Raw genomic sequence first — 26,928 nt, 5'->3', positions numbered from 1 at the left:
TATAAGATAGCTGATACCAATATATCTAATGTAATAAGTAGGTAGAAAAGGGGAAGTGAGAATTCAAATCAGCTGTTTTGTCCCCCCCACCCCTCCCCAGCGTCATCCCCCACCCTACCCCCGCCCCTTGACTGAGTTGGGGGGGGTCACATGACAGCAGGTTAGTGACGTCATCAGCTGTTCAGTGACGTCACTTGACCTTGAAATTTCCTGCCACAACAAATTTCCCTCCTTTTCTTTCTTCTAACCTCAAACTAGATTTTTCCCCCTGGGGGCAACATAACCTCAAAATCTTTTTCCTGTCATAAGCAGGGGTGCGCACACTCAGTGTCACCCCTCCCCAGTCCAAGTATTGATTTGATTTCACAGACACACTCAATTGTTGTAGTATGAAATAGGCTATTGAAATTGAATATTAATATTAGCAGCAGCAATCAAACAACGGTATTGATTCCCTCCTTACCCAGTAAGGAAGCATAAACAAACCCTGTTTCTTACTCATATTCTTTTGAACAGTAAGTGAAGTAGGGAAAAGAGAAGAGAAGAGAGAGAGAGACAATAAAATAATATATATTGGTTCAACACAAACACAAAGTACATTTATATATACAATAGTTATTACATAAATCAATTACATATTCATATTTAATTTCAACATTGATTTTTTGATGTAGCCATGCAAAGCATGGACAATCTGCAATGAACATCTATAGTTATGTCTATCAGCACCCAACAATGATGATGATGAAGCCGAAGGTGAATCATATAGGTAAAAAATCACCTTACTTTACTTTCGGCGATGCAATTTCAGCATCCCCCACTCCTCCCCCTATCACATGACCTTGGCTCCACCCATCACTGCTCTCAGCCTGGATGACGTCACATTGGATTACAACCTTCTCTGCTCACATTGTACAACATTATGCAACAATCTAGTATAGTTATGTCTGCACATTACCTACTGCACCTAGTACACACCTACTGCACCTAGTGCACACCCACTGCACTAGTGTCTTACATGGTGGCTCGGAGTCCACTTTAAATTGTAGGGTCCATGCCCACTGCACTAGTGTCTTCCATGATGGCTTGGAGTCCACCTAAAATTGTAGGGTCCATGTATCCAATGTCATGGCTCATATGGCAAGATGGAACAACCTGTAAGGGGCTCTCCACCAATAAAAGCTATATGCTTATTATTATTATTGCCATTATTGCACTACAGACTCCAGTCATGGAGTATAAGGAAAGTCATGTTATTACATAATAATTCTAACACTAAGTAGTTCAACCTAGTTTAGGTTTGAAAGGAATTCTTGTACACTATGAAAAGCTCTATCAACTAAATATTTTTTAATTTGTTTTTTGAAAATCTTCAAATCATCATTACTTTTCAAGATTTGAGGTAGCTTGTTATAAAATTTCCTACCAATATAATCTGGTTTTTGTTCAAATAACCTACTATTGTGACCCATTATATGATAATCTGCTCTGTTTCGCCTATTATACTCATGAACATCTGAATTCTGGATCACACCACTCGTTTTCACATGCATTACAACTTCATATACATACAAAGATGGCACAGTTAATAGACCAAGCTTTTTAAATAAAGGCCTACAAGAGTCTAACCTATTCACTTTCTCTATACATCTGAGTGCCTTCTTTTGAATCTTAAACACCCTGTCCATATTTTGTTGAGATGAATTACCCCATACTAAAATAGCATACCTAATATGAGATAGTATAAGTCCATGGTAAGCAGTTAACAGTAGTTTTTTATCATTCAGCCTAGCAAGCTGCCGCAGGACAAATACCCCAGATGATATCTTATTACAAATCCTCTCAATGTAAGGATGCCATGTTAATTTCCTGTCCAATAAAATTCCCAAGAATGTTACTTTCTCTTCTTGGTCTAATTCATTTTCCTCTACAAACACATTTATTTCTCTATCCTCTACTGAATTATATTTACTTTTGAATTGTAGGAATTGACATTTCTTACTATTTATTGTTAATTGCCTTTGCTTCAAGAATTGGACAATTGACTGTACTCCAGTAAAAGCATTTATTTCTAGACTATCTAATAAATAATTGTTGAAGATAAGCGATGTGTCATCAGCAAACAACAGAGCTCTGTGATCTTTTAACCTATTCTACAGAAAACTACCACTCAGCAGCTAGCACTGGCTGCTAGATAGGTCTCATGCTGACTTAGCACTCACTCTAGGCCATCCAGGGCTCACTTAGGGCTTATTTCAACCCATTTGGTGCACTAGTGCATACTAACTGTCCTAGTTAGCACCCATGACCCCCACCCTTGGGGTTTTTTTTCCGGTAAGAATAGGTTAGGTTAGGTTAGGTGAGGTGAGGATTAGGTTAGGTTAGGCTAGGTTGGGTTAGGTTAGGAACCCCCAAGAGCCTAAACTTAGGTGTGGATAGGATTGTTGGGATATATAATCAAAGTCAAATAAGTTACAATAATTTGTTAATTAATATTATAATGTTACATTTTCCACTATTTACAATACCTTGAATTAAATACAAAATGCTACTCTTTCCTTATGTCTACTGGGATTATGCTTTAGAACATCTACCTTAATTCTAATTTTATAATTCAAATCAATGTTAGAGCTCTCAAGTTCCTCCTCTAACCAATAGTTAGACATATACAATTCTTCTAGGCTCTCAAACTGTAAAATATACCATATCTTGTTTCTATTGTACACTTCTTTTATTGCAATAATGACCAACTCTGTACCTTCTGGTAACTCTTCTAATCTTTTGCACTGTCCTATTTTTACTTTCCCTTTAATTTCCAGCATAGTAATGTTGTTGAATTGCTCCACTTCTGTCTGTGTGAATGGGGTGTCTTCCAAGTTTTTCCATACATCTGACAAAAATTTTAGATTTTGTATTTTTGGAAATGTGTTAGCATTATAGCTTGTCATGCCATTGGTGGTAATTTCACAAATAGTTTCTCCCCTTGGTAGACAAATAATTTCTTTTTGGTCATTGTATGGGATTAGAAAATAACCTATTTTCTTAAGGTCTTCTATTGCTTTGTATGCATTTAGAAAAACATTTTTGTGATACCCTTTTACAATGTACACATGTTTCGAGCCTTCCTTTTCTCCTAAAACACCTCCATATGAAAATTTTCCCTTATTATTTACAGAAAATGCAGACACATTATAAACCCCACTAGGCTCAAAATTCCACCAATGTGAATAAAAATATGGTTCAAGTTGCTCTCTTAAACTCTCAATCTCCTTCTCAAATTCTATAAGTTGTTTGTGCTGCTTCTTTATGCTCTCTGTAGCCTCTAAAAACTCTACCTTTCTACATTTGAGATTAATCTCATCCAACTCTAGCTTACGCTTTCTGGTAGATAGTATTGTGATTGGAGACAGAGGTTCTATCTCCTTCCTTAACAGGAAAAGGTGCAAGCTTAGAGTTAACATTTGTTCTTTTTCTCAAAACTTGTGGTGTTACATTACTCGTTCTTATAAGACCTAGCTCCTCTAGGTTAAAATCTTTGGATGTTGTAGAGGAAGCTGTGGTTGACTTGGAGAAATAAGTCTCACCACTCTTAATATAACACTTTTGTATAAAACTAATATTGTCCTTGTTGTCTGTATCCTCAAAAATTTCCACATAATTAATGAGTAGTAGATTAAAGCTAAATGCAGAGATTACATGGGATATTATTTTATTTCGTTGTTGTGGATTGGTAGGCAGATTTAATTGTACTCCAGTCAATTTCTTGGTATTGCCATTTCCCCAGTAAACATATTGTAAGGGATTGCTAAAAACCAAACAACAGCTATTCTTTAAATTGTTTGTCAGTTTAGTCCACATTTTAGCTAAGGATACAGAAAATATAGGAGCATTTTGGAAATAATTCTTACTGTCATTTAAGAGTGACAAACAATCTTGAATAGGGTCAAATTGATTAGAGCTATAGCTATTTCTGATGCTGTAGTTATAAATTGTTGCTTCCAAACGAGTAATACCATGCATTTTAGCCAAGTCAGAGGTAAAAGTTTCACATAATCTTGTATCTGGACAGGCAATAAAGTCTACAATATGGTTATCTGGCTGCTTATTTACACCAGGGCTTGTAATTTGACAAATAAACTTATTATAAATTTCTACTCTCACATAATTATTAACGCAAGTCAAGCAATCAATTCCAACAGTTCCATCATTATTCACAATTACATTATAGTCTTCTTTATATTCTCCTTGGAAACAAAAACAATGATTTGTAGTTAGAAAATCACACATTCCACTCTTGTTAAATATTCCAGAAAAGTCCTGTGTTATGTTCAAGTCAAGAAGATAGAAATGTTCCTTCCTAAGCTGCTCCAATATTGTTGGTAACTCCTCCATTAATGTAGCAATGGGGACATCGGCAAGCTCTACTTTGTATGGTATCCCCACTGGATTGTAGTACTTCTGCTGCACTTCTCTATAGTTGTCCTCCCCAAGCAGTTGTAGAATCTTCTTTTACATATCACTTTCACTGTCCAATAAGTATGGCAACTTTGCTTTAACTCCATGCTTAGCAGACACCATTTTGGAGAATTTTCCTCTCAAGTACAAATTGAATGATCCACACATCTCCTTTAGAATAGAACGTCTTTTATCCAGTTCTTGGCAGTCCTCCAAATCACAAACCTTTACCAGCATAATGTTATCACAAAAGGGTTCTGTTACAGGCACAAGATTTGATTCATCCTGCACCAACAGTTCTTCTCCAGCAGTGTAATCAATTTTCCCAATGTCTGTAATAAGGTTGTCATTGCACAGATTTTCTGTCAACAGCTACAAACCAAACCGCTCATTGGTAGGCTTTATTTTATTACCACAGAGCTGAGAAACACTAAACACTTTGGTAGAAGCCATGTTCACTGCTTTGCTGATACTATCAAACTGAGCAAATATCAATTATTCTGGAGTATTTATAGGGATACAGCTAAGGAGAAGGATACTGCACATGTGCAAAGATAGCTAGAAAATTGTTGCATAATGTTGTGCAATGTGAGCAGAGAAGGTTGTAATCCAATGTGGAACACTAAACACTTTGGAAGAAGCCATGTTCACTGCTTCGCTGCTACTATCAAACTGAGTGAATGTCAATTATTCTGGAGTATTTATAGGGATACAGCTAAGGCGAAGGATACTGTGCATGTGCAAAGATAACTGGAAAATTGTTGAATAATGTTGTGCAATGTGAGCAGAGAAGGTTGTAATCCAATGCGACATCATCCAGGCTAAGAGTAGTGATGGGTGGAGCCATGGTCATGTGACTGGGGAGGTGGAGTGGGGGTTGCTGAAATTGCATCACCGAAAGTAAAGTGAGGTGATTTTTTACCCATATGATGCATTCTTTGTTGCCACACCACGTCTTGCAGTTTGCAACGCAACAACAATATACCTTGGTTTTTCCATATATGATGCAGTTTTCACGTTCCAAGAATGCTTTGTGCTTGATGGTACAGATGGATACTCATAAAGTTCCCAATGCCTGAATGTTTTGCATTGAATGTTTAGAGAAAGTTTTGCTTCATCAGAAACCTCAATGTATGGTATCCTCCACTCTAGGCATTGAATGTTAATTTTACCTTCGGTATTAAGACAATCAATATTGTTGGCAGCTCGTCTCAACACTAATTCTTGTTTGACATTCAGCATAATACGTCTATAGTCTTCCGCAAAACCCAACAGATAGCGTAGTGGTACATTGAGAATATTCGTGTTTGTTCCATTCACCGAAAATGGTTTAAATCCATTGGTAGAATCGTAAAAATAGCCGGCATTCTCCATTTTCTCCTGTTCATCTTTTTCAAAAGTGACTGCATTTTTCAAAAGTGTAGTTATGCCTGGACTTCGAGTACTATCAACCTCAGTTCCATTAATTTCATAGTGAATTTCTGAAAATAGAAAAGCAAAAAATCCGGGTACACATGCTGCTGTATTTATTGCTTTACCATCTGTTGTGGTAACTATAAATTCCAAGTGAAGATAACTCTCTGATGGGAGAGTATAAATATCCTGTTGCTGTACACATAATTTGAGTTCATCATTTGCTGCAAAACTTCTATTGTAGGGTGCATGAGTGTGAAAATCATAAGAGGTAATGCTGTTGTCTGGAAATGGACCACTTCTCCTTGCATCCAAAATTGACATTTTTTTTTTATTCTTCTTCACTCCATCCTTTTTGTACTAATCACGCGTAGTCCTCTGTTTAGTAGATAATTAATACTTTTAGATGTTTGCTCTGCAGTGTCTGGCAGACAAATGACATTTTTGTTAGTTGATCCTGTATTATCAATATTTGTCAAATCCAATAGTCATGTAGAATCTTCTTTTTCTCTTCCTCGCCTATTACCAAGTAGTTTATCAAACAATAGTACCATTTTGTTATTGCTGTTTTCTCAGATGAAGAGTAATATTGATTTGTTCATTACGAAAATTAACTAGATGTCCACATTTGTCTACAATTTGCAATGTGATAGAACTTATGCGTTTGCTGTCCACAGGCAAATAGACTACAGTGTTTACAACGATAGCTATTTTATAGCCTGGATCGATCATAGGGTAAAACTCGTAGAGAACATGGTCCTGTACACCGTTTGTGAATGAACCGTGAACAATATCACAAAGTACACGTACAACATTAGGTCTATCCAATTTTAATGCTATGTCACTCTTTGCTTCTAAATTAGGCTTTATAATTCTATTACTTTTAACACCCAACAGTTTACCTATTGAGTTGTCCAACGAAAATCTTAATTGACAATCACATTTGAAAGAACATTTCATTGTCGAAGGATCTAGCGTGAGCTCAAATTTAACACCATGCTCTTTCAATCTAGACTCTAATGAATCTTTTATTGTTTGAAATTCGAAACTGCCTTCTGGAAGAAATATACTCTGCCATTGTTCTCCTGTGCTGCTGCTGCTGCTCTCATCTTGTTGTTTATCTCCTTTTTTCTTAATCACTTTCTCCTTCCCCCCTTTTTTTTCTCCCCCCTCCACTACCTCCTCACCACCCATGGATGGTGATGTTTTTGAAGGTAGATTCCATAGTGAATAACTATCCACCATGCCAATACTGAGAATTTCATCATGTGTAAGTTCTAATCGATCAGTAGTAGTACTACTACTACTCCGTTTCTGTTTTTGTTATTTGACAAAAATTCCAACCTATTGTTGAAACCATTTTCAACATTTGAAATTGAGTTATTGCATGTGAAACTGAGCAATCCTAGCTCCCAACCACCATTGTTGCCTTCCTCATCACTAGTATCTATTGGTGGATAAAACTTGCTTATTAATATTGGCTGGTTTCCACCAAAACATGGCATCTTGCTATGTCAAAGTTGACTCACTTAATGACAAACACCTGTTAATGCATTGTGTTTTTATATTCTAGATTGCGGAAGAAAAACCAATAGTGAGTGAGGATAGTCTCTCCCTCTCTCTCTCTCTCTTATTCTAAAGAATAGGTGAGTTGTAAAACTGAGAAAAAATAGGTTAAACACACACACACCAGTTTTTTTTATTCATTTTTCAAACTTTACATAAAATTGTGATTACAAAAAATGAGTGCCATATATTTCATCTACAACAAATTTTAATCATAAGTGTCCACAAATGTGAGAGTAAACATTCTCTTGTTTACGTTCAAAATTGTATTCTATTGTTGTGGCCAGTGTTTGACCACAATGCATGTGGGCTATAAATTCATGTGGTGGTCTAAGATTGCCAAAAGCATCAAAGTAGTGAACAACATTGTCCTTCTTCACATAGCATACCCAATGTGTTCCTTGTCCACCTAGTATATCAAGATTTATACACCCGCACTCTTGACTTAGTGGACCATAAGGAGGTAATGTAGTATGCATAAAGACACCACAAAAATGTTTCAATCGTAAAATACAAGCATACTTGTAGAGATCAGCTTCACTAAGTGCTCTATCTGGTAAGGCTATTATCAAAGTCTTTAATGTTGATGATGACAAGTTTTTTTTCTTCCACCTCCTTTCCTTCTGCTGCTCCCCCCTCTTCCTCTCACCATGTATGGCTGTAACTGCAGTTGACGTCTCAAATAGATTCCTCGACCTGACACTACCCTCCTCCTCATCCTTAAACTCATCCTCCTCCTTATTGAACTGTGTATACTTGATGGTCTGTTCGCCTTTCTTCTTCTTCTTCTCCTTCTCATTCCACCTCCAAAAGTTGATTTTGCTTTCATTATATTGGTTACAGCTATTGCCGCTGCTTTTTCCAATAGACCCGCATCTGAAGATGTTACTCTGCTCAAAGCACGCTCTGCCAACTCTATGTCAGCTACTGCTCTGCTTGCTGTATCACTGTTTGTTGCGTACGCAATATTGTATTTCTTGCAAGCTTCGTCCAATTCATTTACACCTGGGTCGTTTCTTGCTAATCTTTTAGCTAATATTGTCCCTGGTCCGCAGTACGAGTAGCCTACAAAATTAAAAAAAACATATCACCATATTTATTATTATATCTAGATCAACTCCAGCTTATCTTGCACTATACTGTATACTTTTTGAAAAAAAATATATTATTTTTACCTGGTATGTGGAGTTCCACAGGTAATAAGTCAATGGATTTATTCATAACACTTCCAACTGCTCCGGAAATATCACTCAAAATTCCACATCCTTTTTTGAGTGACTTTTCCCCCCACTTGAAGTAGTACTCAATGTCTTCCCCTTTCCAAAGACAGCCATCAAATGATTTGTTTCAATCGATAAGTGCTGTATTTATTGCATTCTGCTAATGAGTCTTTCTTTTATAAGCTCTTGATGTGAAGTATTGTGTGACAATTCCTTTGAAATTGCATCGGCAATAATTGCAAACGCAGACACTGTAATTTCTCTCACTCTTTCCATTAGTGTTTCACTATCCAACAGTGACTTTAATTAAGTATCAATTATCATCTCTTCTTCCGTTAATAATAATTGTGATGACAACGATGAAGATGTAAATTCTTTAATTGCTTGTTCAATCAACTGTTTACACGTATTTACATTAATAGTGTCTCTATTGTTACATGGATTACCAACATTAGTAACTCTTCTGCCATGGATATTAATGTTTCCAACAAGATCCATTTTTGTTAATAGTTGGTTTCTTCTTCTGATGATGTTGCTACGACAATGACGATAATACTGAGGAGCACTAGACCTCATTTCATCATGAAAGTCACCAACTAACTGAACACATTTCTACCAAATCGCGTCCTTTTCTTTTTTTTTTTTTTAAAAATTCCTTTTAACCACTACCCCTTTCCATCACATTTTTTTTTCTCCTCCTCCACCTTCTCCCCCTCCTCCTCCTCACTCAAATTGGTGCCAGTGCAATTCCTTCTATATATCCATTTTCAATTAGTTCTTCTAAAATCGAATTGATTTCGTTTTGATGACCAGTATTGCCAACTGTGTGTGATTCATCAAGCAGGTGGAGCCTATCAACCAACTCATTAGGGTTATTCCAGTAAATGTAGTTGATGAATGTATTATCATTGTCACTGTTTGGAACATTATTGAACAGAGTTTTCAATCCTCGACCTTGTACTTTCTTTTGCAACAATGGTGTAGTCATGGTGGTGGGTGTACGAGCTGGTGATAATGGATTTTTCAGCAGGTTAGTGCTATCATCAGCTGTTGTTGATGGTTTCTTTGGAGTTGCTACATCGGCAAGTTGTAGTATTTTTTTATTATAGACTTATACTTTGTTTGATTGTAATTAGCAATTTTTCTATTGGTACAATAACCTTTTCTATAAACATCAGTCCAAATAAGAATTCGTCTGTAAATGTGTTTATCTTTCTCAGTTACTAGAAATATGTAGGGGTTTTTCATGAAAATCAACTTGCATAGGCCTTGTGTGACTGTAAACTTCCATACTCCTACTTCTCCAGTTTGATCATCTCTTTTAGGATTACTTAGAATTATTTCTCTACCATCATTGTCAAATGACATTACTTTGCTACCCAAAGAATATTTTCCACTAAATGGTTTGATTCTTGGTCCAAAATGTTGATCAATCTCCTTTTCTTTTTTCAACCATCTCAAAATATAACTGCCAAATATAGTATTTCCGGATAGTGTCATTTGTGATACAGGTAACATAGTTTCCTCCCTATCTTCATCCTCATCATCATCCTCCTCCTCCTCTTCTTCATCACCATCCTCCTCCTCCTCCTCATCCCCATCCCCCTCAACCTTCTCCTCCTCCTCTTCCTTTCCCTCCTCCTCCCTAGTTTTATTAACATCATCATTGTCTTGCATCAAACGTCTCTTTACTGAAGAAACTGCAGCTAGCACGCTCCTATTCTCTTCCTTTTTCACTTGTTCGTTATTGTCTCCACTCTCCTCTGCACTGTCACTTTTCTCCAAAAACAAAGGTAGAAGAGAAGTAGTAGATGAAAAGCTGTGTTTACATTTCCCAAAGTTTTATTGAGATAACGGTGTAGAAGAGTGTTGCTGATGAAAGTAATTTGTTTCAGGATATAGTGATTGCTGATGTTGAAGTATTGATGCTGTTGAAGTGTTTGTTCCATCATCGCTACGGTTGAGAATAAGATTTGTGATATCCTTGAGTGGTTCCAAGAGCGGTTGCATTCGTTTAGTGTTTTGTTCGTCGCTCGAAGATAAATCTTGTGTAAGTGCTTTATGTTTTTGTTTTATATAACATTTCAGCTTACTTATCTCAGTAGTAGTAGTCAATTTGTTGTTCTTCTTTAGTTTTCTGTTCTTTTTCTCTTTCTTCTTCTTCTTTTCCATATTTTTCCTAGTCTTCTTACTTATGTTGCTGTTACCAGAACCAAGGACAACTCACCCCCTTCCATCGCAATAACTAGCACTAGACTGAAGTTATTTCAGTTGTGCACTGACTAAAAATGCATTGAATCCCTGTCTGTAGCATCCATTATCCTTGTCAGATGTACAGTCAATAACTAGAAACGCATGCGTGGATGATGACCATACATTATCGCACATGGTTTGAAATTTGTCCAGTGACATATCACCACTGCACACATGATCTCTGAACAAGTGTTTTGTATTCAACTGATCCTGTTGGAACATGATTAGAAAATTGGCATTGTCTCGTATCAATTGTTTTGGTATACAGCTGTTGGTTTGTGCCAAATAAAAACAATCCAGATTGCTGTGTCTTCCTGTTGTGAAGTAACGTCGTATAACATCTTGTTGTTCACAAATTACATCATCAAATATAATTATAGAGTTGGGTGGCAGTTCATGGGGTGGTGGATTTCATCACTTGTGTCACACTCTGTGTAACTGAGTTCTGGTTCAAGATCACCCATTACGGCATGTAGAAATTTGTATTTATCTTGAAATGTTGTTTTGGAGAATATGTAAATATTTGAGAATCGAATACCATTTGGATTGAATAATATGTTGAATAGAACGTTTGTTTTACCACAGCCTGATGGTCCACATATAATGCATCTCACATGATTTGGAAATAGAGAACTGTGTCGTAGTTGTCTTTTTCCCTGTTGCTTGAAATTTCTACTAACAATACAATCAAAATCGATAACTGGAAGCTTTTGTTTAGTTTCAACAAGTTCAAGTACACTATTTCTTCTTTTACTTTTTCCTTTTCCTCCTCTTACTCCTCCTCCTCCTCCTCTTCTTATCATCATTATCAGATCAGAATGATTGATCCAAGAACTGTAACTATTATTGTAACCTTTCCAACTGACTAACAGCTTATTACCCTGTCTCTTTATAACTTTATTGATTTCAAACACTTCGGGCACAGTGGTCTTTAACAGCTCCTTAGCATAGAATCCTCCTTTTATAGGTTGTTTACGGTAGTCTTCCAATTCGTAGGTTACAGGGAGTGTTGGTCTCACACATGTGACTGTAAACAGTTCATTTGACCAATTCGGAAGGAAGCCCTTGTCAAATATCATTTTATACTTGCTTATATGAACTCTGTCACCAGGCTCGATTTTCTGCCAGTGTCCTGGATAGAAATTTGGCACTACCAACTTTGTTGTCAGTTTTTGATGGAATTTATGACGATTTTCAGCGATTTTGTCCAACAGTAGTTGCTCATGTTTTTCATTTACTTCGATGGGCCACATTCCAATTGTTCTATGCACCTTTTCATTGTATTTGGAAACTAAGCAATCGATTATGTCTATCCACTTATAAGTTCCCTGTTCGGTAAACATAGTCCATGTTGACTGTTTTAATGTTCTATTGAATCTTTCAATAATTGAAGGTTTTTCATCAGAATAGCTGGTATAGTGATTAATATTATAGCGTTTCATTAGATTGGCAAACTTCGAGTTTATAAATTCTTCTCCACTGTCAGTTGAAAGGTTATGTGTGCTGCCATGTCTATCGAGTATAGGAATAAATGCATCGACTATCTCATTGGCTGATTCATTTTTAATTGGTACTGCGTGTGCAAACTTGCTCAGACAATTTATTATTGTTAAAATGTATTTGTAGCCTCTGTTGTGACGTGAGTATGGAATCATTTCAACCAAGTCGGCTTGTAGTAAATCTTTTAGTCCCTTCAATGTCACCTGTCTTGTAGGATAGTTTTTCAAAGCTGGTTTGTGTAGTTCCTTGGCTATTAAAGTTTTTTCATTGTCGATCTTTTTTCTCTTCTTCTCATTCTCCATTATGAAAAACACCACTTCTTTTCTCCAATAATACCAATAACACACAGTTTTCACTTGAACAACACACAAAAATGAAATGGTTTACAAATAGGTATTACCTTTATATTTATAAAAAAAAGACTATATCGAGTAAATATTTATAATAACCCAAGCATGTAGTTCAGGGTCGATGGCTTCTACCATTTCACAATATGTGTTGTGGCCATTCTTCCCGCTTGAGCGCGTCCATGTAGTGCTGTTCCATGCGGTGCTGCCTCCTGGCGGTGGATTGTTCAAAACTGTCGTCAGCCTAGGTTTTTTCTTCTCAGTCAGGAAAGAAAGCAAACAGAATCAAGAGTGTACAAGCCATACCGTTCCAGCTCACTTTATTTGTTATTTTGTTATCTGTCTAGCCAGACATTATATGTCAATAATTGATTGAAGTGTTTAATGAATGTCGTGAATATTTGGGAGAAGCAAGGATCAGTGAAATTAATATTGCCAAGCAGCTTGTAATCTTCACCAGGCCACAGTATCAGAGTATCAGAAAGGTATTTCCTTTCTCAAAGGTATTTATCCTTCTCATCTCTATATTCCATCCTGTATTTCGATTCCAATACCTTATAATTGATAATCTGGCACATATAAAAATTATGACTGGTGAGTCTATAATCTATACTAATTTGAGAACTTCCATAGCTTTGCTCACAGTAAATATTTCTTTTAATTTCAACTTGGCAAGTATTTTCATTAAATACAATAAGAATTTAGATACAGTCCTCTCATTCTACAAAACATTTTGGTCCTACGAGCCTAATTATCATTTAATCAGTGGATTTATTGAATTTGAAACTTGCTTTTTCCATTTATTATTTGTATTTAGATGTTGGAATCTCTATTTCAATACATGAGTTTTTTGTATTTGTTGGTACATGCTCAAAACAGGTTCAGGCTCAAGGTCGAATTGAATGACCTCATTATCTTCTTATCTCTGTCGAGCATTTGACTTCATCAATCGATTATCAGTGAATAAACGATGAATATTATTGTAGTTATTGTTTTATAGCTTTGTACTTGAATGGGTCTGCTTTTCACTCGACTGATTGGAAGTAAAGAAACATCGAATTGGATGTTCTTTTATTGTTCCTATTTTGCCTTTCGTTTCTTGTCATTGTGTATTTTTGTCATTCTGTATAGTATTTGTTTTTTATGTCATTTCGTTGGTTAATATGACAGACAAGGTAGAAAAGATGTTGAAAGTCTTGCAAGCAAGAAAACAACATTTATTCTTACAAATTCAGTGTTTGTATGACTTGTCAAAAGGCATTGAGGATAAAAAGGTTGCCGATCAATTCATAATTTTAGGAGAGAATCTTCCGAAGACATTGGAGAAATTTGAAAGTTGCGTCTTAAGAATTCAAGAGTTGGAAATTGAGTTGAAAGAGGATTATGTTCCTGAATTCACAGATGCTCATCTCGATTTAGTGGCTTTCATTAAACAGGCATTGAAAATATTGAATCAATCAGCTGAAACTGAAGTTGTATTAAATCCCACAGTTTCAGCAGTTACTCAATCGAATCCTGATTTTAATTTGCCGCATATTGAATTGCCGACTTTCGACGGGAACCAATTGAAATGGGCCAGTTTCTATGAGTTGTTCAAGGTTTTAGTCCATGATAACGAATCTTTGACCAATCAACAGCGGATACAGTATTTATTCTCACGATTAAGTGGTGAAGTGACTAATCTTATTCAGCATGTATCGCCCATTGGTACCAATTACTAAAATATGTGGACGTCATTGGTTACTCGTTATCAGGACATGAGATCTCAGACCGAAGCCTATTTGAAACAGATTTTTGAATTCGAGGCTCTTAAATTCGAAAGTAGGTGTGGTCTGACTGCAATTCTTGATCAATTTTGTGCGTCAATCTCGGCTTTGAAACGTTTGTGGGGAGTCAATCTTACAGATATTATTTTCTTGTATCACGCATTGAAGCTGTTAGATCCTGTAACAAGGCATGCATTTGAGGCGGCATTAATAGATAAAGATGTTCCATCTAATGAGGACTTGGTCTCTTTCATACAAAAACAGGTTGAATCTTTGCTGTTTGATGATAATGAATTGTTGAATTTGTCAAGTAATTCAGTTGTAAAAAAGACTCAGTCTGCTTCCAAAAATTTCAAAACTCACTCTCATTCGAGTTCAAAGGTGTTTGTTACTCATTCACCTAGCCATGAATTGTAAACTGATCTCAATAAAGCTGAGAGAGGTGTGAGCTGTCTGCATTGTTCAAAAAAGGGTCATGAATTTGTTGATTGCATTTTATTCCTGAAACAGACCCCTAGAGAAATATATGCTTTTGTGAAGGAAATTCCATATTGCTTTCGTTGTCTGGAGGATACTCATTCGACTAGAGCTTGTGAGAGTAATAAAAAGTGTTCTTTATGCAACCAGATGCACCACACATTGTTACATTTTGGGTTGAATGAGTCTAAAAGTAGTGTAGCGTCTGTGAGTGTTGAGAAAAATCTTTCTATCACCTGTTATTCTGCTACTAATGGTAGTAATAGCATTGTCGTTCTGTCTACTGCTAGGGTGTTAGAGAAAAGTTCATCTGGTGGATTACATGAACTTCGTGTTTCGTTGGATAGCAGTTCTCAATTGCATTTTATTACATCCAGTGCTTGTAAAAAATTGAATCTTCCAATTAGTAAGTTGAATACTGTTGTTCACGATTTTGGAGGAAAGGAGACGGTTGTACGTGGACGTACATGCTTCTCGTTTCAATCTATAATTGACTCAGATATTTGTTTCTCTGTCGAGTCTCTTGTGATAGAGAGTATTGTTGAATGGTTGCCCTCTTGTGGAATAGATAGGTCTAGATTGTCTCATTTGAGTGGATTAAATTGGCTGATGAACAATTCAATTCACCGAATACAATTGATGTGATTATTCGTGCTGAATTGTTACCTCATTTGCTGAAGTCTGATCGTGTGGTGGGAAAGGTGAATGAGATTACAGCTATAGACAGTCTTTTGGGTTATATCCTCATGGGGAGAGCTCTGGTTTTGTCGTCGTCATGTGATACAAGCAGTCATGTTGTGTGCAATCTTTCATTGGATAAAATGGTTCAGGAACAAGGAAAATGGTGGAAATCGTCTACTCCACTTGAACTAGGCACTGTTGTAATTGTGGATCAGCCAAACCTCCTCCACTGCAGTGGCCACTAGGTATCGTGGAACAAGTTTTTCCAGGGACAGACGGCCAAGTGAGAGTGGCTCTGGTGCGTTTGAAGAATGGGTGTCTTAAACGACCAGTCACTAAACTTTTCCCACTACCCACTCAATAGTGGAGGGTGTAGTCGTGAATCTTGGTTTTTTTTTGTGTTCTTGGTTGTGGTTGCATGATTGAATTTTTGTATTATATAATCGTCATTTTTGTCTTTGCCCTAGCTGAAAAATATCTTTTCAGGTGGGGAGGAATGTTGTGGCCATTTTTCCCGCTTGAGCACGTCCATGTAGTGCTGTTCTGTGCGGTGCTGCCTCCTGGCGGTGGATTGTCGAAAACTGTCGTCAGCCTAGGTTTTTTCTTCTCAGTCGGGAAAGAAAGCAGACGGAATCAAGAGTGTACAAGCCATACCGTTCCGGCTCACTTTATTTGTTATTTTGTTATCTGTCTAGCCGGACATTATATGTCAATAATTGATTGAAGTGTTTAATGAATGTCGTGAATATTTGGGAGAAGCAAGGATCAGTGAAATTAATATTGCCAAGCAGCTTGTAATCATCACCAGGCCACAGTATCAGAGTATCAGAAAGGTATTTCCTTTCCCAAAGGTATTTATCCTTCTCATCTCTATATTCCATCCTGTTTTTCGATTCCAATACCTTATAATTGATAATCTGGCACATATAAAAATTATGACTGGTGAGTCTATTATCTATACTAATTTTAGAACTTCCATAGCTTTGCTCACAGTAAATATTTCTTTTAATTTCAACTTGGCAAGTATTTTCATGAAATACAATAAGAATTTAGATACAGTCCTCTCATTCTACAAAACAATATGTTCTACTGGTGGGAAAATCGATAACTAATCCTTGTCCATTGTTGAAAGAATGAATACTGGTGGCATGAAAGAAAGTATTGCTCATTATGCCTAGGAAATTCTCTGCAGAACCAAATGGTTCTCTAATATGTGTATTGTTGAAATCAAACACAACTTCTACAATCCACCTTGTACCACTTGTGTATTGACAACAATTTTGACTCAAACAATAAGACTTTTTTTCTCTATCCAAACAGCACATTTTCGTAAGATAATGATGGTTAGCTGATGAAAAACAAAGTTAACCGGTTGGCACTACTGCAAGCTATTGAGGGTGATGTAGAGTGTGATGGAGATATGGTTTACACCTCTTCTTCTTCTTCTTCTTCTTCTTCTTCTTCCTCTTCTTCTTCTTTTTCTGTGATATTGCTAAACAACAACTCTTTGTGACAGTATGAATCACAACTCACAACTGAACTATTTACAATTGCTTCAAGAAATTCTATAAATGGAAATGAGTCATGTAGACATGTGCGCATGTCATATTTACAATTTACTGAAGAACAAAGATATAAATCTAATTTGAAACCACCTGCAACAGCCATATACCAAGTGTCGAGTGTATTTAGGATAGTAGTTATATTGTTATCATCATCATCATCATCATCGTTATCAGCAACATCTTTATTATCATTTTCAACTCATGGATGATACTGATGTTGATGATGATTGTTGTGTAGATGATCTTTTCCAAAATACATTGACGAAAGAAAAACTTATTGGATTCATCGAGTCTGCCAATGGTTCGTAATTGAAAAAATTCATCAGTATAGTATTGATCCGCTAGTATAGCTGCACATAATAGAACATTATGTAGTAGTAGTGCTAGGGTGAACAATTTTGATGTTAATACAATGACTTTCATTATTGTAATGTTTGAAAATTGTTTAGTTGTGTTTGTTTTATACTAACAAAAGAGTGATGCAATAATATTATGGTTCATAACAGGGTTTTTTTTTTGTTCTCTACAGATTATAATATTGGACAAATTAATTACAAAAGTGACTACACATAGCACAATGGAAATTTCATCTGCAACAAATTTAATGAATGACACATCATCATCTTCTTCAACATCATCACCTGCAATTCCAATTGATCCTGCACATCATGATACATCTAATTTAGCTTCTAGAAGTTCTCATAATAATTGTAATAGTAGTGTATATATAATAGACATTCAAGGATTTAAAGACAATAATGGAGAACTAGTTGCAAAAAAACTTGTAATTCTAGAGTCTACAAGTGATGAAGTTAGTGGATGCCAAAGTGTAGTGACTAGTCATTATTTTTTTGAACAACCGTATCCAAATACCTATTTGTCAACAAGTACAAACAATTATAATAATGGTTTACAATTTAAACATGGACTGTGGTGGGGGGAGCATGGTCTAATAGATCAACAGCAATTACTACCCTACACTAGTTTTAAAAATGTTATTGTTGATGCAATCGAAGGGTGGTTGTTCAATCCAACCATAAGGCATGGAAATGGAATAGAAATATATGTTTATGGGTTTAAAATAATGACTCTCCTATACAAACAATTAGATGGTTTGTTTCTCTCAAACACAATTCACAATTATGTTTGAATTATTGATATTTCATGTGAGTATGCTTCTGATTCTAGTCCACCAAACCATGATGGACTGTTAAAGAAATGTAGTAGCTCAGTTTCACATGTCTATTGTGAAGAACATCATTTACTTACATTATTGGAGGAAATACATCTATGTATACAAGAATCTCTTGCATCTACAACACAGCAGAATAGTGTTAATAATGATTTACCTTTGGCTTCATCATCATCATTGTTGGGTGCTGATAGACATAACTATAGATGTTGTCACGTTATTCTTTATATTCAAATAACGATTAGCCTCCTGCTTGGCATCAGTCGGTAGAGCATGAAATATTTGATATAATTATAAAAATTAGGTCGTGGTTTTTTAATATGATACAGTCTCATAAAAATCGTTATAGGCCCAGGTATGAGCTTCCCCTATAATTCTTGTAATTCATTAAAAAATAAAAAAAAAAAATATATATATATATATATGGTACTTATCCTATAGTGTTGAGGAATTAAAATAAATTGCACACCATAAACAATTTGATACATATATTAACAAATATTGCAAAAAATAGATCAAGGCAAAAAATATAAAGAGCGATAAAAATATATAATATAAAAATAGAACAATAATTGAAATCAGTAAAATATCACAGGCAAAATATTATTCTCTAAATTTATAGCACGAAACGTTACCATGTGCTTTTATCTTTTAATCATATGCATCCTTTTGTATGTAGCTGCGATATAAGCCTGCTAATACTTGTCGACTTGGACAATTCTATTAAAAAATAGGTTCCTTAAGATCAACTTGATAAATTGGCAACCAATAATCCAAATATATATATTAAAATTCTCTAGTATCTAGTAGATTTCTTTGTAATGAATATATATTTTATCTCAGGGTGCGAGATTCGGCACCTGATGGAATAAGTGGAGCAATTCATCTAGTGAATCAGAGCTACAACAAACTATCGCAAATTATTGCAAAAATTAAAGATCGTATGAATATGTTTTAATAGCCTAGATTTTATACTTCTTTGATTTATTAGAATTTTTCTGAAGTGTACTGACTCATTATTCCTTTAATAAAATACCTTTAATACTATATTTACTTGCGCAAGTATTTTTTATTAAATTCTCAATTTATAAGAAAACCCTTTCGATGAGCTAGCTTTGATTATTGGATAAATTCGAAGCACTAAGGTAAGGGCGCCCATCACTAATTCAATATTTCTCACTCACGTGTCGAAATCTTCTTATGAGCTGCTGACGTCGATCCAACTCCTGGTGGTCCTGGACTATGGTAGCCGGAATCGTCTCTTCCAAGGGGTTACAAAAATTATTTAGAAAAGAAAATGACTTCTGCTTTATAAGAGCATCACAAAGTCTTAATAGAAATTTAATAATTCAAACTAACTTTAGCTTTTACAAGTTATAGCAAGGTATTATGCTCTATAATATTTAGGGACCTCTCATGGTGGCATTTGGCAGGCGAGTGATGGTTCTCCTTCTCAATTTTACAATTCTTACTTCCGACTTTCAAATTTACATAAAATTTGAATATCCTAGTCCTCCGCCATTCAAGGTTCAAATAGACCATACTAAAATATTAAATTATTACTTATGTTGTATGTTTAATAATTTCTTTGCCATCGGGCCATATCCATAACATAGACTATACAACAATTTTATACAAATTCTAATCATTTATAGAAATATATATAAATATTTTTGAATTGGCATACTATTGCCGCCTATTAACTGCCATTATGTGATTGGTGCATGCAAATTGTTTCAGTATTCATGCGCTTGGTAACCTCCTATTTCCTGGATACATTTAATTATTTTTATTGGGTTTTTTAAGTATGCCCTCTACATGCTAGTTAATTTTCTATATATATTACTATTTATTTCATGCATCCTAATAGTTAGCCACGTGACTTTTTGTTCTTCCAAATTGCATACCGTTTTGCCGCAATAGATCTCTGCCAAGGGGTTTGGTCAGATTCTACGTTGCATGGCTCAGTCGATTGTTAGTTCGCCGATCACTGAATGTTTATGCCTAACCTCAATCTTCAATATTTTATATAATATTATTTATTAGCAAAAAATTATTTCAATTCCTTTTAGGCTATTGTACCGTTTAGCCAGGACAAGCTGATGCTATCTAATCTTTATGTTATCTCTTTGGCGATATTAGCCAGTTACTTTACTCAGACCTATTAGTACTTCAGCTAGGGATTTTTATATCTACCCAAATTTCAAATATGTTACAATGTTCATTGCAGATTGTCCATGCTTTGCATGGCTACATCAAAAAATAAATGTTGAAATTAAATATGAATATGTAATTGATTTATGTAATAACTATTGTATATATAAATGTAATTTGTGTGTGTGTGTTAAACCAATATATATTATTTTATTGTCTCTCTCTCTTCCCCCCTCTTCACCCTACTTCACTTACTGTTCAAAAGAATATGAGTGAGATACAGGGGTTTGTTTATGCTTCCTTACTGGGGTAAGGAGGAAATCAATAGCGTTGTTTGATTGCTGCTGCTAATATTAATATTTAATTTCAATAGCCTATTCCATACTACAACAATTGAGTGTGTCTGTGAAATCAAATCAATACTTGGTCTGGGGAGGGGTGACACTGAGCGTGCGCACCCCTGCTTATGGCGGGAGAAAGATTTTGAGGTTATGTTGCCCCCAGGGGGTAAAATCTAGTTTGAGGTTAGAAGAAAGAAAAGGAGGGAAATTTGTTGTGGCGGGAAATTCTGAGGTCAAGTGACGTCACTGAACAGCTAATGATGTCACTAACCTGCTGTCATGTGACCCCTCCAACACAGTCAAGGGGCGGGGGTGGGGTGGGGGACGACGCTTGGAAGGGGTTGGGGGGGGACAAAACAGCTGATTTGAATTCTAGCTTCCCCTTTTCTACCTACTGTAATATGAACTGTTCATACTTGTTAAAATAGAATAGAGCTTTGAATAGAGCATTAAAAATTCTCCAATTCGAGGTTTTGTGCCATTGTTTCACTCATTTACCTACAACTGTTGCAGCAGTTTCAATGTTTAGTGTGAAATTTTCAATTTTGCAATAATAGATTAATAATTGACGAATTAATTTGAAGGATTGTTTGGAACATACTTTCTCATCTCACAGCTTTGTTGGGACTAGTTAGAAGGTGAATGTATCAAAAGCCTTCTTCCCTACGACCCTCCCTCTTGGCATGAGGGTGGTTTAAGAGTTGCAATTATTCATATGTTGCTCACAATCTTACATATTGTGAGTAATGCATTTCACAGACATGGCTATAATGAAGCTTGATGAATTCCCCACAATCTTTGTCCTATAGAATTTTGTGATATTTCCAACAGTGTTTTGGGATATGCACTCGTGAAAGTGTAATATTTTTGAAGAATGCCAGTTTCTGATCCAATAGTTTGCTTATAACTCTCCAACAATGTATCAAAAGAATAAATACTTGACATATTATTTCTTCTATTCCATCTTTCAATTCTCTCATTCAATTACCATATTTGAAAATTACAAGTATTTAAATAATAATAAACACTCACCCCATTAGTTTGGTCGGTACATATCCAAAAATGGGTTGATATTTGTTTAAAGAATGTTTCAAAAATGTTTCCTTCTTCGGTGTTTATTCTCAGTTTAGTTTCAAGCCCAGGCAGGGTAAATTTTCTTGATAAGTCTTCTTGACATCTTTAAACAAAATTTGGAAACATATTACTCAGAAATACATAGCAATAATAACTTTACTAGAGACCCCCTGGGTTAACTTACTCAATTGCAGCAGTTTTCCATACATTCAATCAAGCCGGTAAATAGCTGTTCGCAGAACAAGAAAACATGTGATTTTCATTACAACATACTATACTGTAAAGAGATCATATGTTCTCTTTACAGTAAAAATAAAATTAAATAATTAAAGAACTCATTTAAGGAGTTTCAAGTTATAAGAACTCATCTAAAATCTTATAATTTGGTCCTTTATTATTTAATTTGAGCTTGAAGGGTCTGTCTGTTATGAACTAGGCGCTACTGGCTAGGTCATGTTTATAGAATGCAGTAGCTCGAGCAGCAGCAGGAAATGGTTTCTGTTTCTCAGCAATATTATTCTTTCTCAGATAAGTATGACAAAAAATATTGTATGTAGCTTGTACGGTAATGTATTTATGGCATTCATATGATAATTCTGCCCTTAACTATGTTTCGGGCACAAACAATCATACTTATGCCGTAAATTATCGTTACCGGACTTGTTATGTAAAGTACTATTACAAGTATGATATTACAGTAGTAGGCTCCATGGGGATCCTATTCCAATTGAAAAAAATACTTTGTTTCTTCAAAACTTTTGTCTGCCATCTTGGATACTTTATATGAATCAACTTCATTTCAAAACCAACTTCATTTTGAATCGAAATTTCTTTGTTATTCACTTCCAATGTTATTTTTCTATCATGAAAAAGGACGAAGGAGCAAGTCAATTTTGTTGTCCAACGGACTTGACCTGTAAAAAGGTTCAAAGAATTCGTGTTCAAAATTTTAAGCTGATTGATTGATTCTTTCTGGAGTTATTGTCAAACATACAAACGGAAAGAAAACAACTTTGGCCTACAGTAAGTCAAAAGTGAGAACTTGCTAATGCTTGTTCAATCATCATTTAATGCTATAAACAGAGTTACTAAAATATTCAAAACTCTTCTGCACTATGAAAACAATATTCTACAGATAGATTCATGTTATAGTCAGGATCTGATTGAAATAAGTTCGTTATCCTTGTATGTCATTGGACAAGGCAAATATGATCACTTGATCACAAAATGACAATGTGATCTCTTGTGCAAAAGTTTAAAAGTCTGCCAACTAAAACATTAAACATTTCCCGTTGTCCTGCACCACTCATTGGTTTCATATGCAGTACCAAACTTTGAATAGGTACAGTAGCTTAGCATCCGTGACTTTGGAACGGCATATAGGCAAGGTATGATTCGAGGGGTGATATTTATGGCTTTGCAAAAACATCAGAGACCTTAGATCCCTAGATGGAGGAAGCTCCCTACACACAGAAATTCTTCATGGATAAGAGAGTTATTGCAATGTATCACCAACAAAGGAAAGAGTGAGTTGAAAGAGTGAGTGATATTTCGTAGGGTTATACAGTTCAATTCACTAGATATTATACATCAAGTTATTCAGTTTCTCGAGCTAAATTCAATAGTGTAATTATATTTTTGATTAACTCACACTCTTTTTATTTATCTTGAAAAAACATTCCTAATTCTTCAGTTCACCTTCTTGCCTAGCCTATAAGAGTGTAAATCCATTTAACGGTACATGATGGTTCGACCGAACAGAGGCACGCCGAAGAATGAGGTCAATGCTCTGAAGCCAGCTATTTCTGGAGCATTGTCCGAAGAGACCCTCCGCTTTATTCGACAGCAAATCAAAGAGTCTGTCCATTGTATGGTATCAATGGCTGTGAAGTCTATTTTCGAGGAACTTCAGGCATTGAAGGAGGAAAACAAACAGCTGCACGATAGAATTCGTGAGCTGGAGGTGTCTTGTCACCTAAAGGTCGACGACCTTGAGAAATATGGGCGCCGACATTCCATACATATTTTTGGGATCCCGGGGAGCGACAAAGAAGACACGGACCTGCTGGCGCTCGATGTCTTCAACAAGAAGCTGAACGTGCCCATGACTCTGGCGGATGTAAACCGCTCGCATCACGTTGGAAGGCGTCAACCACCTCAACAAGGGCAAGCTAAACCCAAGGACCGACCCATCATAGTTCGACTCTGCAGCTACCGGACCAGGAAGATGATCTTCGACGCTAAGAGGAAGCTGAAGGGTTCTGGCATCACCATTCGCGAGAATCTGACTGCGGAGTGTCTCAAGATCCTCAACACTGTGGCCCAACCGTCATGGGCACAGGAATGTCTGGTCATCTGATGGGAGGATTAAGATCACTATCGGCGAAGGAGGATCCAAGAGGGTCCACACAGTCGAGAGGATGACCAACCTTCAAGAAATAAAGGTAAATTAAATCATTTCAGGATTCAATGACTAAGGTGCCCTTCACTACAATAATAGGAAATTCGTACCGGTATTAATAGATTTCACAGTAGATATACCTTGGCATTTTTCATGAGCTGGCTTTCTGTTCTATAAATGAATCCTTCCTCTGCTATTTATGATTATATATAAGGCAATTATTTCAAACTGAAGAGATCCACATTTGTTAATACTGATTAATAATTTATCTTGATATTAATTCCCAAAACTACGTTCAATGCATCAACTACTTTACTCCAGAGGGTACTAAGAAAATTATCTCTATTCTCACTAATAATTACATCTCTTACCAAAAGTATTTCCATAATTAATCATTATTTTTGAAATGCTGAATTACAAATGGAATGGATGATTAACATACGTTATAGATATAGATGTAATCTATAGGTATAGATAGTAATCTCTTCTATATTAGGTGTACATAATGATATCCTCTACTATAGCCACAGCTCGAACAATAAAAGCTAATGTGTGAAGAGTTATTGATGGAACAGAGAGGTGGGTAGTCTGCTCATATGCTTATAAAGGGGCTGTGTTTCATTTAACGTTATCTTAGACATTCATCACTAAAGTATTACAGTACTCAATTTACTACTTTCATCATTATTGCAACTCCCAATAGTTAATTATACTTCTAATACGATATAATATTTTTTAAACTTCACCATTCAATCCTATTTAAAACTCATCTAAAATAATCTAGCTCTTTCTCAAGCATCTCCTCTACTTCTTATTTTTCTTTCTCATTTCTTGATTTTTGCAATGATGATTATTATTCTTTTCTATTCTTCTTCGTCTTCTTCTTCTCCTTCTCTTTCTTTTTCTTTTCTTCTTCTTCTTTCCTCGATCAATTCAAGATCGCAATCTGATGTTCTATTTCTTATTCTATAGTTCAGTTTCATAATTTCTTCTCAATTGTGCACATTCCTTCTTTCTCTTCTCTTCTTCCCCATTATTATCATTATTTTCCCTGTGATTTTTCCACTAGCTATCCAGCATGTTCAAATGTTTATTTTTCTTTCTATCTCTATTATTTCTCTTTCTACCTTCTCTCTTTCTATCAGATTACTTTCCACTTATATCCATATTTGATATTCGGTTCTTTCTCACATTAAATCATACTATTCCTCTTCCATTTTATGCAAATATTAATCATTATCAGTTGTATTATGTATCTTCTCTCAATTGATAACTTTCTTCGAAGATCTTTCGTTTTTCTGCTGGCTTTTTCTTCTCTTTTGCAGTTTTTAATGGATCCCTTTTCACTCTATCTCCACCTTGAACACAATCTTCCACTACTGGATTCCATCTCTCTATCTCAAATTGGACTCGATTTTCCACCACTGGATTTCATCTCTCTCTGTCACCACTTGGACTTGATCTTTCCACTACTGGATTCCTACTCACACAATCTTCACTTCGACTCAATCTTCCACTACTGGATACCTTCTTGCTCTACCTCCACTCGGACTCGATTCTTCCACTACTGGATACCTACTCGCTCTATCTCAACTTGGACTAGATCTCCCACTACCAGCTCTTCCTCAATCTTCATCTCATTCAACATTAGGTGAATTATTCATCACCGTAACTCCACAGATCACAACATCTACATCTTATTGATGTGTTTAGTGAATTTTTTGAACTAGTGTTTTTAAATAGTGAAGGGAGCCGAACTGTCAAGGCATACAGGATGCACTCGAATCAAGAGACTTTTTCATTTAGGTTAAGTTTTATCAGTTTCATCCCCATTTTCCCCGTCATGTGTTGTTCTGAGGTCGGTTCACGATTGGTCTGCTGCTTCCATGATGCCTCTCACTGACACGTCAGCTTGCTTGCCCTCAAGTGGGTATGATTATTTCAATAATAGTAATAATGACGCAGGTATGTTTCTAGCAGATAAGCTCCACTTTTCCAAAAAAACTTTTCAAGGCTGCTCACCTTAACGCTCCCTCAGCTGCCACATTGATGAAATCAGAGCAGTCTTACGTTTTCAGGACTTCAATATAATTGGAATTTCCGAATCATTTTTGAAGCCTAGTATTTCATCAAATTTTGTTGCATTACCTGGATATAATCTTTTCCGGAATGATAGATTGAATAAAGCTTGTGGGGGTGTAGCAATTTATGTGAAAGATGGTATCAAAACAAAAGTTTTAATCACATCTAAACAAGAGTATTGTTCCAGACCAGAGTTTATGCTACTTGAATTATCCTTATCTAGTACTGATAAATTACTCGTTGGTATCTGTTATCGCCCACCAAAAATAGGTCATTTTACAGATTTCGAAAGTGCCTTGCTTTCTCTTATGCCTTGTTATAGCCGTATACTAGTTATGGGGGATATGAACACCGACTTGAACATGACAAATCGTAACTTTGACTACTTTCAACTGACTACTATTTTCTAATGCCTAAACATGACTATTTTACCTCTCGATC

General features: G+C 35.8%; 1 protein-coding gene across 4 annotated transcripts in view; it reads right to left on the bottom strand.

The window, feature by feature from the left end:
• LOC120349760 overlaps nucleotides 1-26,928 on the bottom strand; it is a 117,857-nt gene that overhangs the window by 28,784 nt on the left and 62,145 nt on the right. For all 4 annotated transcript variants that reach the window (XM_039420366.1, XM_039420368.1, XM_039420367.1 and 1 more), the window contains one exon: nucleotides 21,963-22,107. In XM_039420366.1, the coding sequence (XP_039276300.1) occupies nucleotides 21,963-22,107 (145 nt within the window). The remainder of the gene's footprint in view (nucleotides 1-21,962; nucleotides 22,108-26,928) is intronic.

This window comes from Nilaparvata lugens, chromosome 2, assembly GCF_014356525.2.
Source record: "Nilaparvata lugens isolate BPH chromosome 2, ASM1435652v1, whole genome shotgun sequence".
NCBI classification, from domain to species: Eukaryota; Metazoa; Arthropoda; class Insecta; order Hemiptera; family Delphacidae; genus Nilaparvata; species Nilaparvata lugens.
This window is presented reverse-complemented; position numbering and strand designations above follow the sequence as displayed.